Source organism: Gopherus evgoodei, chromosome 1 (assembly GCF_007399415.2).
Source record: "Gopherus evgoodei ecotype Sinaloan lineage chromosome 1, rGopEvg1_v1.p, whole genome shotgun sequence".
Taxonomy (NCBI): domain Eukaryota; kingdom Metazoa; phylum Chordata; order Testudines; family Testudinidae; genus Gopherus; species Gopherus evgoodei.
This window is the reverse complement of record NC_044322.1, coordinates 202,956,073-202,971,302: the sequence shown is the minus strand read 5'-3', so window position 1 is coordinate 202,971,302 and position 15,230 is coordinate 202,956,073. Positions and strand designations below refer to the sequence as shown.

Sequence of the window (15,230 nt, the reverse complement as noted above, 5' to 3'; positions counted from 1 at the left end):
TGATGTAATGTGAGTGGGATGTTATATCCCTGGTGTCTGCTTTATGTCCTTTAAATAAAAAATGTTGGAAGATAATATCTGAATGCTTCAGATACTGTTCAAGATGATTTTAGTGAACATTAAATGAATTAAAAACTGGATAACTTATCATCTCAAAATGCAGTATTTCATGGATTCATCCTCAGAATGGGGGAAGAAGAGTTTCTAGTGGAGCCCTAAAGAGATTAGTTCTCAGCCCAGTTCTGTTGAATATTGATATAAATCACTTGGAAAAAACATATAAAATCATTTCTGAGAAAGTTTGGAGATGGAATCACGCAAGCACATGTATTTTTCATCCTGTCTTTTAGGCTTGGCAGAATTTGAGCTAGTAGGTACTGTGGAAATTTTTCAAGCCCTTTTTCTAGGTCCATGGCTGGTCTTGCAGTATACATAGGCTTGGCAGAATTCAGTTTTTATTTTATTTTTTATAATTTTGCTAGATATCTATCTATCTATTTTAAGCATTTTTTATTTTTATCTATTTAAATTTTCACACTTGTGGGAAACTATAGGGGGAGGAGGGTGTCAGACAATAATTATTTAATTACCATAGATGTTTAGATTCAAAAAGTTAAAAGCTATATAACTGTTGAAACACAAATTGTCAACATCACATGTCAAAATATACAAAGTAAATATCCTTAAATTAAATTCTAATAAGTGTTTATGAAGTATTTTTCTTGCTTTGCCTATCTGTACATTTTGATGATTGATGGAAATATTTTGTCATCACTTTGTGTATGTTTGGTAATTTGACTTTTACTGACATTTTACTAATAAAAGTCTAATCCTTCCAAGCCGAGGGTATACAGTGTTAACCAGGAGTCTGTGTCTATAGTAAATGTTGGACTTTGCTTCCAATAAATGCTTTCCCAGGGCTAAAACCAGACAATATTTAAACCTGTTATGTGCTCTCCAGGTCTTAATAGTATAGAAACCTGTTGTTTTAGTCTTACTGCTACTGGGACGTCATTCTCATGCAATCTGTCACGTTGTTGTTGTTGTTTCCCATTTAACAGTGGTAAAAGGTTTAGAAAATGTGACCTGAGGAAAGGTTAAAAAAAAACCTGGATATGTTTAGTTGTGAGAAGAGAAGACTGAGGGGGATATGATAGTTCTTCATGTCTGAAGGGCTGTTATAAAGAAGATGGTGATGGGTTGTTCTCCATGTCCACTGAAGGTAGACAAGTAGTAATGGGCTTAATCTGCAGCAATGGAGATGTCGGCTAGATATTAGAAAAAACTTTCTAGCTACGACGATAGTTAAGTCCTGGAATACGTTACCAAGGGAAGTTGTGGAATACTCATCATTGAAGGTTTTTAAGAAGAGGTGGGAGAAACACCTGTCAGAGATGGCCTAGGTTTACTTAGTCCTGCCTCAGTGCAGGGGGCTGGATGATCTCTTGAGGTCCCTTCTACCCATATATCTCTAGGGTTCTCTAATAGCCCAATTTAATTGTTATGCTGTTTAAGCTCATGTTCATAGGTATCCCTGATTGAATCAAGAATTGAAATGCATATGATGTCTGTACTCTCTGTTCATCTCAAATACTGAGCATGTTCTTCACTTACAATCAGTTCACTTTAGCCTCAATATAATTAGAAAACTTAATGTGAGCTTACATTGAACATAAACAGATTTTTTTAATAAGTTTTTTTTTTTTTCTTCCTAGGTAAATACTGTGGCCTGGGCTTTCAGATGGACAGTTTAATTGAGTCAAAAAGTAATGAAGTCACAGTACAGTTCATGAGCGGGACACACCTTTCTGGGCGTGGATTTCTTGCCTCTTATTCAACCACCGACAAATCAGGTATTTGTCAGATTCAGTTAATTATTCTGTCTAGTGATTAAAATTAAAGCTTTATAAGAAGTACAAACTTATTTTTCTGTGTTCTCAACATGAGCAGTGGATATCTAAAAATGCACACTCTTTTAGGTGTCATCGTAACACTTCTCAACTGTCCTTCCCCCTGGATACATTAAGATACTGTTCAGAGTGGGTTAAGCAATGAAACAAGTGAAACAGCTGTTTTAGATAAGACTAAATACGTTTGTTTGGAGAATAACAACCAAGATGCTGGATGAAGGGTCCTGAAAGATTTTTAGTGTAGATCACCTCTTGATAGAGTGGCAGTACCATGGAATTCTGATCCCATTCTCAGTCTCCTATAATCCCTGTGGTAACTGTTGCATTTTTCTACCTTTCTGTTTTCACACACATCTATCAGTTCCAGTCTTTTGTCAAGTATCAGAGGGGTAGCCATGTTGGGCAGGATCTGTAAAAAGCAACAAAGAGTCCTGTAGCACCTTATAGACTAACAGACGTATTGGAGCATAAGCTTTCGTAGGTGAATATCCAGTTTGTCAGACGCATGGCTTATGCTCCAATACATCTGTTAGTCTATAAGGTGTCACAGTAATCTTTCTGTCTGATCTGCTGCTCCTTACCTTACCCCTGCATCATATCCTGTTTCCTTGCTCTCTCCAAGGAATCTTATGGCTAGGGCCCAGCTGGTGGCTTCTTGTCAGTTTTTGTACAAACAGCATCTTTGTTCCCCTTCCATGCTCTTATGGTGCCATGACCTGCAATGGAGGCGGCTATACATGTTCTTCCTCTTTCTTTACATTTGCTTCTACTTGTGTTCAGCCTAGACACCAATAGAAGTGGAGGTAGAGCTACACATGATCTCCAGTTCTCTGTGAACCACTTGCAAGTGTTCTGCAGGCCACAGTTTGAGAGCCTTGTTGTTAGAGTTAATACTACAAAAAAGTGGATGCGGTCTTCTTTTCGTTCTGAAATTTTATTGTGTGTTTTCTAATTTGACTTGCGTAAATGTATGTGTATTTAAACTTGACAGTTCAGATTGACATAGTGGACAAACATGTCAGATTTTAGTTGTCACTCTGATAATGTGGGAAAGGCCCTCCCACATTATGTGTTCAGTACTTTATCCTGCTCCACTTGTGCAAAACTGTCATATGTTAAAACCCAGAACCCAGTACTAATTTCATCCTCTCTATTCAGTTTCCTCTTGTAAGCAGCGTATAAGAATTTCTGACTTTTTAAAATATACTACAGTGCACTTATAGGCATTCTGTGAAGCATTACCAGGAATAATTAAAATTAAACTATGCAAAATAAATTAACAAGATCAATTTTGTAATGTTTACATGCTAAATTCTCAATGGATTTCCAAGTCATTAGTACAAATTATCAAGGTTCTACTGTACCATAAAAGATTCACAAATTAGTATGTTGTTTAACAAATACCTCATTTTTCATTCAAAGACTTTTTGTTTGAACCACACATAGCTGATGAGTCCTGAGAGATTCAATTTCATGGGCTTCAGGCACTTTTTTAAAAGTTGGCTAAAATTGGTTGTCTCTATCTTCTTCTTGACTTAATATTTTTTTTCTTTCCAGACCTAATAACCTGTTTAGACAATGCAAGTCACTTTTCTGAACCAGAATTCAAGTAAGACTGCTTTGTTTGTTTTTTCCCCCCGTCACTATGGTTGTTTTACTGTGGTTTTATTCATACTGTTACACGCATCATCTTCCACTTTGCCACTTCGTTTCAAACAGAGTCCTTTGGATGGTGAAATTTAAATGATTAAATGCAACATCGTAAGTTCTGACCTTGTAGTTTCCAAAAATGAAGATAATCATTTTAGTATGCAGTAGAACCTCTCTAATTTGCACTAAATGAACACACAGAAAAACCAGCAGTGTCCTCACTTTCCAGCCAAAATTAATAGTGCTAATGAGGGCTCATGTTACTAAGAATTCATTGCTTTTTACAAATAAATTACAAAATGTGCAGAAGTATTACCTTAATACTCATGTCACTGTTTACAGTCTCAATGACCACCATAATCACTCCCCCCCTCCCCCACTCTCTCTCTCTCTTTTTAGTTCCTGGAGAAACTGTGGTAACTCCCCCCCTGGAATAGAATACAGATGCCTAAAGATACTGTGTGTGGTTGCCGTATCTGTCACAACTTAAATCTAACATACACTTGTCAGATGATAAAAGCATATTTTGTGATGCATTAGCCCTTGCTTTTCTTATTATTTATTCACTTACTAATTTGTAAAATTAATTTGCCATTGGTCTCACAATTAGTGTGAATTAATGAGGTTCTACTGGACGTAATAGACAGTTGTGTTTTTTCAGGTAAATGATAGACAAGGCTGGACATCAGGAGACATGTTTTTCCCAAATACGTGCATCATTTAAAGCTATAAAGTATTGTAAAGCCAATAAATGAATTGGGTTACATTTTGGAGGGCCTATAAACTCATGGCACCACCACTCTTTCAAGGTTTGGCCTGTGCAATCCAAATCAATAGTTTGCCCCTATTTATTCCAACTTTCTTCCTCAAGTATTTGCTTTTTCTTATTTTGTGATAGAAACTGGCACTAGAAGCTGAACATGTGCTTTCATAAGCAATTCAACTATCGTGCCTCCTGCCTTCTATGCTCTAAAAGCATTAGCTGAAGTCAACAAGTTTCTTATGATTAAAGCACTGTATGAGATATTCTGTAATGTACACTTTTCAGAGATACAATTTAAAATAAACATATTTATTCACTTATATATATTAATATTATAAACTTTTAAACTGTGTGTGTTATATATATAACATACACACAGTTTAAAAGTTATAATATTATATATACACACACACATACATACACATACCCACACAGTTTAAAAGTTTATAAAATAAAAAAACACTAATCTAGAGTTCTGGATTCTGATTTGAAAACTTCAGAATTTACAGATGATTTATCAGAGGGTAGCCGTGTTAGTCTGGATCTGTAAAAGCAGCAAAGAATCCTGTGGCACCTTATAGACTAACAGACGTTTGGAGCATGAGCTTTCGTGGGTGAATACCCACTTCCTCAGATGCATGTAATGGAAATATCCAGGGGCAGTATATATAGTTGTGCTAGCAAGCAAGCTAGAGATAACGAGGTCAGTTCAATCAGGGAGGATGAGGCCCTGTTCTAGCAGTTGAGGTGTGAAAAACCAAGAGAGGAGAAACTGGTTCTGTAATTGGCAAGCCATTCACAGTCTTTGTTCAATCCTGAGCTGATGGTGTCAAATTTGCAGATGAACTGAAGCTCAGCAGTTTCTCTTTGAAGTCTGGTCCTGAAGTTTTTTTGCTGCAGGATGGCCACCTTAAGGTCTGCTATAGTGTGGCCAGGGAGGTTGAAGTGCTCTCCTACAGGTTTTTGTATATTGCCATTCCTAATGTCTGATTTGTGTCCATTTATCCTTTTCCGTAGAGACTGTCCAGTTGGCCGATGTACATAGCAGAGGGGCATTGCTGGCATATGATAGCGTATATTACATTGGTGGACGTGCAGGTGAATGAACCAGTGATGGTGTGGCTGATCTGGTTAGGTCCTGTGATGGTGTCGCTGGTGTAGATATGTGGGCAGAGTTGGCATCGAGGTTTGTTGCATGGAATTGGTTCCTGAGCTAGAGTTATTATGGGTGGTGTGCAGTTACTGGTGAGAATATGTTTCAGGTTGGCAGGTTGTCTGTGGGCAAGGATTGGCCTGCCACCCAAGGCCTGTGAAAGAACGCAATGCCATCCACAGCCTCAGAAACCACCCTGACATTATCATCAAAGAGGCTGATAAAGGAGGTGCCGTAGTCATCATGAACAGGTCTGACTATCAAAAAGGAGGCAGCCAGACAACTCTCCAATACCAAATTCTACAGGCCACTTCCCTCAGATCCCACTGGAGGAATACCACTAGAAACTACAGCATCTACTCAGGACACTCCCTACACTAACACCAGAAGAAATCAACATACCCCTAGAGCCCCGACCAGGGTTATTCTATCTACTACCCAAGATCCACAAACCCGGAAATCCTGGACGCCCCATCATCTCGGGCATTGGCACTCTCACTGAAGGACTGTCTGGATATATGGACTCTCTACTCAGACCCTATACCACCAGCACTCCCAGCTATCTCCGCGACACCACTGATTTCCTGAGGAAACTACAATGCATTGGTGACCTCCCAGAAAACACCATCCTAGCCACCATGGATGTAGAGGCTCTCTACACAAACATCCCACACACAGATGGAATACAAGCTGTCAGGAACACCATCCCTGATGATGCCACAGCACAACTGGCTGCTGAGCTCTGTGCCTTTATACTTACACACAACTATTTCAAATTTGATGACAATATATATCTCCAGATCAGTGGCACTGCTATGGGCACCCGCATGGCCCCACAATATGCCAATATCTTCATGGCCGACCTGGAACAACGCTTCCTCAGCTCTCGTCCACTCACACCCCTTCTCTATCTGCGCTACATTGATGACATCTTCATTATCTGGACCCATGGGAAGGAGACTCTGGAAAAATTCCACCATGATTTCAACAGCTTCCACCCCACCATCAACCTCAGCCTGGACCAATCTACACGGGAGGTCCACTTTCTTGACACCACGGTGCAAATAAGTGATGGGTCACATTAACACTACCCTATATCGAAAACCCACCGACCGCTATGCCTACCTTCATGCCTCCAGCTTCCATCCCGGGCACATCACACGATCCATTGTCTACAGCCAAGCACTGAGGTACAACCGCATCTGCTCTAACCCCTCAGACAGAGACCAACACCTACAAAATCTCCACCAAGCATTCTCAAACTACAATACCCGCATGAGGAAATAAAGAAACAGATCAACAGAGCAGACGTGTACCCAGAAGCCTCCTACTGCAAGACAAACCCAAGAGAGAAACCAACAGGACTCCACTGGCCATCACATACAGCCCCCAGCTAAACCCCTCCAACGCATCATCAAGGATCTACACCCATCCTGGACATGATCCCACACTTTCACAGGCCTTGGGTGGCAGGCCAATCCTTGCCCACAGACAACCTGCCAACCTGAAACATATTCTCACCAGTAACTGCACACCACACCATAATAACTCTAGCTCAGGAACCAATCCATGCAACAAACCTCGATGCCAACTCTGCCCACATATCTACACCAGCGACACCATCACAGGACCTAACCAGATCAGCCACACCATCACTGGTTCATTCACCTGCACGTCCACCAATGTAATATACGCTATCATATGCCAGCAATGCCCCTCGCTATGTACATCGGCCAAACTGGACAGTCTCTACGGAAAAGGATAAATGGACACAAATCAGACATTAGGAATGGCAATATACAAAACCTGTAGGAGAGCACTTCAACCTCCCTGGCCACACTATAGCAGACCTTAAGGTGGCCATCCTGCAGCAAAAAAACTTCAGGACCAGACTTCAAAGAGAAACTGCTGAGCTTCAGTTCATCTGCAAATTTGACACCATCAGCTCAGATTGAACAAAGACTGTGAATGGCTTGCCAATTACAGAACCAGTTTCTCCTCTCTTGGTTTTCACACCTCAACTGCTAGAACAGGGCCTCATCCTCCCTGATTGAACTGACCTCGTTATCTCTAGCTTGCTTGCTAGCACACATATATATACCTGCCCCTGGATATTTCCATTACATGCATCTGAGGAAGTGGGTATTCACCCACGAAAGCTCATGCTCCAAAACGTCTGTTAGTCTATAAGGTGCCACAGGATTCTTTGCTGCTTTTACAGATGATTTATGTGTGCACACCAGCCATGATACCAGACATAGGGATATTTACTTATTAAAAATGCAGTTAAAGCACATACTTTCATGACATTCCTCTCAAATGCCTGTTTTTTACTGTTCTAAATATTTACTGTTACTGTTCTAAATATTTTCTTGAATATATATTTCTGATTTATATGCAGTGGTGTTGTAGCCATTTTAGTCCCAGGATATTAGAGAGAGACAGTGGGTGAGGTTATATCTTTTATTGGACCAACTTCAGTTGGTGAGAGAGAGAAGCTTTCGAGCTTATACAGAGCTTCACTTCAGGTATGGGAAACATACTGAGTGTCACAGTTTAAATACAAAGTAGAACAGATTGCTTAGCATAAGTAGTTAACATTTTTCAAGGGGCCATTTTTAAGGGACCACTTCACCTTGAAAGGCCCCTTGAAATATGTTCTCTTCTTATGCTAAACAATCTGTTCTACCTTGTATTTAGCTGTGATGCTCTGAGTACATTTCCCAGATGTGAAGAAGAGCTCTATGTAAGCTCAAATCCTTGTCTCTCTCTCACCAACAGAAGTTGGTCCAATAAACAATATTACCTCATCCACCTTGTCTCTATTTCAGACTTGATAGAGTCTCAAATCTATCTATTTGATGGCTGTCTCAAATTATGACATATTGATAGGCGGTAGTTTTAGACCACATTATGGTACAGTATTACAGTCCTACCAAATGGTAAATTGTCTGTTCATGGTTTGAGATGAAAAACTTTAAATTACGATATGCTGCTTGCTCTTTTTAAAGTGAAGTGTAATGGCATGCATATATTGACTTCATATCTCCTTTTCTTCCAGTAAGTATTGTCCAGCTGGATGTGTGATTCCTTTTGCTGATATTTCTGGCACTATTCCTCATGGATATAGCGATGTAAGTAAATTTAGACAGTACAGTATATTCATTTTAAGTTTGATTAAACTCTGCACTTTTTGATAAAAATCTGCTGCATATGTTTTTCTGTCAGCTCTATTTCCTTAACTCTGGGAGTAGATACTTACTAATGTGACATGCTGCTGATTTTGCTCAGCTGCTTCATGGCTGGAGCTCCAGATGTTGCTCTCTCTAAGAAGTGGTTAAGCACTCGACGCTCTTACATTTTGATATCTGTTGAGAAATGTGGATCACTAGAATAATCTTCATTACTTCCCATTTTATTTCTGTTGGCTGGCTGTCTCAAGTCTGTAATATTCAGCTTCCTAGAGAGGAATCTGTCTTCTTAATGGTGTCCTCTGATTTCATGACACTGTAATGGATCTCAATAAACAGCAGCCATATTTTAGCTCTTCCTCACAGAATGGAGATTGATTGTGTGGACTACATTGTACTCTGGCAACAAAAATAGCTGATTATCTAGTGTTTCCTCTAGTAATGTGTATAAAAACATCTAAGTTGTGTGTGTTTAAGTGCTAAAAAGTGTATTGTGTGCTGTCTGTCAGAGATTAGATAATGTGATGAGTGGTACTCTGTCAACAAATAAGTATGTAGCTCCTCAGAATTGTATAATGAGCAACTATACCCTTCCTGCACTTTCTGTTAAGAGAAGCAGGTTACAGTAACCAGTTTTTTCCTACTTGGCTTTTAGCATATGTACATATGTCTATTCTCCTTACCTAGTCTAACCTAAAAGATTCTCAGGAAAATAAACTGAAAGTCACTTGCATCACCTTAGTATGTAAGTTCCAGCTGAAGACCTTATTCGAGCATAATGTTGTATTCCATACACTTCCATTACACTTCTCTTTCAGAAAACAGAAAAATGCATTTCATGTCTTATACATTCAAAAATGAATGGTGCCTGTGGGTAGTGGGGAGACAATTAAATAATAGCAGTTTCTTTATGGCATAAAAATTCTGAAACACTTTTGAAAAAAAGAATGTGAACATTATTTTCTATTTTCTTCAAAGTCCTCGTCACTTTGCATGGCTGGTGTGCATGCAGGAGTGGTGTCCAATATTCTGGGTGGCCAAATCAATGTTGTAATCAGCAAAGGCATTCCATATTATGAAAGCTCTTTGGCTAACAATGTCACCTCAAAAGTGTAAGTATATTTGCTCTGTTGTTTTCATATATTTAATGCTTACCTCTTGGTAATAGGAGATGTAAATCTATCTGTGATCATCAATTGTATCAAGGGAAAACTTTAAACTAGTGGAGTTACCCATCCATAGGAATGGTAGATTCTGTTCTAAGTAGGTTCTTATGCTGTACTCATTTTTGTGGTATATGATTTCCTGTCCAAATTATTGTAACATCTAGGCCATAAGTGAAAATTAAGACTTCATTGCAAAACTAGGGAATCTACCTTCAAAAATATATGGAACGGCCATAAACTCCTAATAGTTTTTCTTTTAAATAATAATTTGATTGAATATATGCGAGTCTGGACTGCTATTTTGTAGTTTGTTGTCATTCATGTATATAATGAAACAATATCATTTTTGTAATTCTTTGTTCAGTTTTCTTACAGTGGCGTAACTTTTTTTTTTCTTCTTCCATTTTAAAAAAATAAATAGCCAGGGAAGGATTTTTTTAAAAAATTCTTACCTATTGCAGTGTAAAACTTCAGTTTGAATCTTAACAGCTGATCATATAGCACGTCCTATGGCTGATTGATACATTGAGGAAAGAGCAGGTGGCTGCCCTTTTTGGTTATTTGAAACCTGTTTTTAAAGCTGACTGCCCAGACCAACCTGAAACCCATTGTGGTGTGTGTTTGGACTAGTAGATTATTGTCCGTTTTGAGACCCCCATCTACATTTGGGAAATTTTCTGAAAATTTTCTGCCATTGCTAACCCGCTGTTCAGTCCTGTTGATGGCAGCAGTGTTGGGAGCCCTAATGTAGAAAGACTGCTTGGCTGCTCCTGGCATTTTGAATACTGCATCATGTAAACGTCTTCAGAGCAGGTCCAATTGGTATGGTGTAAATGCCAGTGTCTGTTATACTCTAGGGCTCCCAACATCACAAATAGCAGTGGAGCTGAACCAGTGTTGGTCACAGTGGGAATTTTTTAGAAAAATTTAGTTTAGACAGGACCTGAATGAGCAGTGAAATAGATTTTTTTTTAATGGATTCATAGTCATGTTTTCTTCTGAAGCATCAACATACTGTGTTACGGAGTCTGCAGGACTTTGAGTATTAAAGGATTATATATTGTTAGAAGATCACAAACTGAACTGGGTTGCTGGTACCTTGTCTAAATTTGAAGCATCAGTGCTGCAGTGCTCTTTGAAATATCAGAACTCGTAGAACAGAGCTTAGTTTAGTTTGATCTGTTGATGTTTCAAGTGTAGCCATGCCTGGGCATCTGGTACTTAGAACAAGGATATTGCACAATGCAGATTGTGAGTAACGTGGTGGTCCTCTTGATTTAAAGCCTTCTGGTCTTACAAAACCCCAGTAAATGAGAGAGGGTTTGGGTTTGGAGAAGCTGACCATGGTTTTCTTATTCAGCTTCATCATTTAGATAGCAAACATTTTTAATTTGCTCTTCTTCTAGATATATCATTAGGCTGCACTTTATATTTCTAGTTTACATCTGAAATCTTTTAAAGTAAGTGGTACCTTCTAAGCCAGGTTTCAGCCTGAAGCAAAGTGTTTCATACAGTGCTGAAGCCATTATCCATAGTGGTGGTAACAGATGCTACTTCAATAAGTAAAAGTATTTGGCCATGAATAGGTTCCTGACGGGATGCAGTAGCAGGGGGAAAATAAAATTGAGAACAATTTGCCTTAAATGTTTCCGTGACAGCCACAAAAATAGCTTTCTTTTTGTTTTTTGCAGAGGACTGTTATCTGCAAGTCTCTTCACGTTTAAGACTAGTGGTAAGCATATTATCTATGAACCGCATATTGATTTTTGATATAAACTTAGAGTGGGACACATTTTTTAAAAAATAAGCCTGATGTGCTTGCAATTTACTTTTTTATTTTTATTGTGTTAATCAAATAGTACCATTTAGGTCTTTGGATTATTGTGAGGATTGGTCAGAGTTTGAGGACTTTGAGTATACAAATAAGTGATGCGTATGGTGGTATCGATGCTTTGTCTAATTTAATGAGACCCTTTAATTTAATTCAGTTGCCCTGAGTCATATTTCAACTTACACATTCCTAAATGGAAACCTCTCCATTTCTAGGTTTGAGGCATTTAAAAATGTGTTCCCTCCAGCCTCCAAAGTTATACTTTAGCCAAGTTATAATTATTTGGCCCTTTAAATCTTTCCCCATATGCCGCTATTCAAGAAGGTTTATCTGTCCTGTTACAAAAAGAGACATTCTTTTACCTTTTTGTTGCTTTCTTAATATAGTTTACAATATAAGAATAAAATTATCTAAGTGTATTCTGAAAGTGGAAACGTCAGTATTTGCTCAGTCATTCATAATTTTATAGCAGTTTTTTACATTCTATTCTCTTTTCTGTTTTACTTCATCCTTAAAAACTAATTTAAGCTTAAAGCTCAGCCTCTTGCTGAGTGTTAACTGAGTTTTAAAAAATATATAATTCTCAAGCCCCTTAATTTCTATTCTTTTTTGTTCTTGTCTTTCTGGTATTTTGATGCCCAGAACTGAATGTAACATGCCAATCCAGATTCTTTCTTGCCAGAGCCTTACTAAGAAACTGTCATATCCTTGCTATGCCAATGCGTATGCCTCTGCACATAAAGCCACAAATTCCACTGATCCTTTTTGTTGGTGCATTGCATTGAAAACTCTCATTCAATTGCTGTCCAGTATAATCAGTCTTGTACCTTTCAGACCATTACTGTTTTCCATGTTTTACCCTTCCTTCCAATATCTCCTCCAGATTATTTTCTCCAAGATACATTAGCTGATGTTTTCCAAACTAAATATAACTTTTCTGTAGGTCACTTTTTTATTATTTCTTTCTCTTTATTGATATTTGTAACACCTCCAACTTTAGTTTCCTCTGTAAATTTTATTGGTGTACTATTTACCCCCGATCTAACTCCATTAATTAAGTGATTAATGTCAGACTAATGTTACTCAGCAGCCAAGTAGACCAGTGGTTCTCAAACTTTTTTTTCGTGGACCACTTGAAAATTGCTGAGGTTCTTAGCAGACCACGTAATGATCTTTCCAAATGTTGTTTGTACCGTAAAGTGCTTTGGATAAAAGCATTATATTAAAAAAAAACCTTAATAATAAACTTTTTTGTTCTACAAATAAAAGCACAAAACTCATATTTTAATATCAGTAGTCTTACCTTTATAATGTGATGGATGTGCCCTCTCTCCCCTGCTGTGACAGCCCCCGAGCTAGGGATGGGAAGGAAGGGGGTCTCCCCAGCCACAGAGATGGGGCTGGGAAGGAGGGCCATCTCTCCCTGGCAGCCACAGCCCTGAAGCTGGGGGAAGTCGCCTCTTTCTCTGGCATCCACAGCCCTGCACATCCCAAATTCCCCCCACCCCCTCTTCTTACCCCACTGCCCCGTCCCATCTACCTCCTGTTCCCCCTCAAGGCCACCACATCACCTTGTATGTGCATCTTCTCTAGGGTCCAGGCATCTAATTAGTGGAGCTACACCTGCACGGCTCCACTGATTAGGTGAATGGCCCTTCATTCTCTTGTGTGCAGCTGCCCAGGTGCGCACCTTAGAGGGAACTATCCGTGGACCACCTGAATGGAACTCGCAGGCCACAGTTTGAGACCCTTTGCACGACAACTCAATCTGTAACGAATTAGGTTGCTTTTATCATTATCTTATTGTTTATAGTTTTCCAATTAGAATTTACTTTGTGAATTTTTAGACACTGAGGAGAATAGTTTTGCCATGGGTATAAAATTAAATATCGACTTGCAAAAAACAATATACTACACAATATACTTTAATTTAATAAGGGAGAATTCAGAGCAAGAAAATTTGATTGTGTAACTGGATTTTGCACCTGAGTCCTCATCTCTTATGTTGTTCAGGTTGCTATGGGACACTGGGAATGGAATCTGGAGTAATCCCTGATTCTCAGATTACTGCGTCATCAAATCTAGAGTGGCCTGACCAAACAGGCCAGGCACACATCTGGACTCCTGAAAGAGCCAGATTGAAAAGGCCTGGACCTCCTTGGGCTGCTTTTACCACTGATGTGTATCAGTGGTTACAAATAGACCTGAATAAAGAAAAGAGAATAACAGGTAAGCAGATCTGAGATGGCTTTTAAATTGTATTGGGAAAGGTAGGAATAGGGTAGTTTAATAACTGATGCAGTTTTAATTTGGGGTTATATATGAAGTTCAGTTGGCTTCTGACTGTAATCGGAGCAATGATGTTTCCATGGTCCCTACAGTTAGCATACCCAAGAAATTCTAGAATTACAGGTGGACAAGTTAGGTTTTACTCTAGGGGGTGGTTTTGCATAGGATCTTTCCAACAAGTTTTGTGTAACTGATTCCCACCTTTATATTGTTTTTTCAGCCTTGTCCTGTTTCTGCTGATTGTCCTTTTGGATCCACAAGGCTTTTCTGGCTTTCTTTTATCCATGTCAATTCTCAGTTAATTCTCTTTAATGCAGCAGTTTGCATTCTTTGAAGAGGATCACCCAAAGGAGGCGTTCCAATTTTACATAATACTTACAAACTAATTTTTGACTGCTGACTTCAGTCTTTTAGTGGTAGCCATATCTTAATCTTCGTTTTTTTGTTTGTGTAACCAATATCTAAGTTGTATCTGTTAGTCTGCATTCTTTTCCTAGTCCCCTTTTCTGATTATGTAGTTAGATTTTATATCAAGGACCTTCCTGTGATAAGGTTTTTCCTGGACACTGTAACTACAAAAACTGAGGGTCATGCTTCTGCTTATAATTGTTGTTAATTTTACAATGATGATTCCAAGACTCATGCCTCATGTTGTTCTGATGCTTTCTTGTGTGTGTGTTGAAAGCCCTTTACTGGCCTTGTGCATTCCCATCTGTCATCTCATCATCTCTTCCATTTTCCTGTGCATAAAGTGATATCCTTCTAGTACAAAACTGACGGGTGTCACCTTGCCATCTCTCATTAACCTGAACTCTAGCTGCTGTCACTCATGCCTCATTATATTAAAAGTATAAAACCAAGGAAAATCACCACACTGAATCATTGTCCTTTTTAACTGTTTCTCCAACAACTATTTCCCTTTTGTTTCATACCATGTGGCCCTTTGTCACTTTTCCCTAATTGTTGTATTAAGATTAGAAGATGTTGAGATGAGGACCTTGCCAAATTCCTGCTATTATGGCACTATAGAAATAGTTATGTTCTAAAAACATTTTCTATCCCATTTGCATTATGATGCCTTTTTATTGTTTCATACCTTGGAACTCATATCAGTGTTGCAGACCAGAGTTACCTCATTTGATTACTCAGACGATAAATTCACTTTTTATTTTTTTGAGCTACCAAAACCAGCCAAGTTGGATTTTAGTATGTTCATATGCTCTCCTTAAGGGAATTCTCTTGTCGGTGTTGCAGTTTTCTATCTTTAAAGATAAATA

The 15,230-nt window shown here is 38.7% G+C and overlaps 1 protein-coding gene across 4 annotated transcripts in view; it reads left to right on the top strand.

Annotated features, from left to right (window-relative positions):
• The window catches only part of DCBLD2 (discoidin, CUB and LCCL domain containing 2), a 61,305-nt gene that overhangs the window by 21,755 nt on the left and 24,320 nt on the right, over nucleotides 1–15,230 (top strand). For all 4 annotated transcript variants that reach the window (XM_030583199.1, XM_030583202.1, XM_030583193.1 and 1 more), the window contains exons 3-8: nucleotides 1,716–1,853; nucleotides 3,468–3,519; nucleotides 8,538–8,610; nucleotides 9,646–9,779; nucleotides 11,525–11,565; nucleotides 13,678–13,893. In XM_030583199.1, coding sequence (XP_030439059.1) covers nucleotides 1,716–1,853; nucleotides 3,468–3,519; nucleotides 8,538–8,610; nucleotides 9,646–9,779; nucleotides 11,525–11,565; nucleotides 13,678–13,893 — 654 coding nt within the window. The remainder of the gene's footprint in view (nucleotides 1–1,715; nucleotides 1,854–3,467; nucleotides 3,520–8,537; nucleotides 8,611–9,645; nucleotides 9,780–11,524; nucleotides 11,566–13,677; nucleotides 13,894–15,230) is intronic.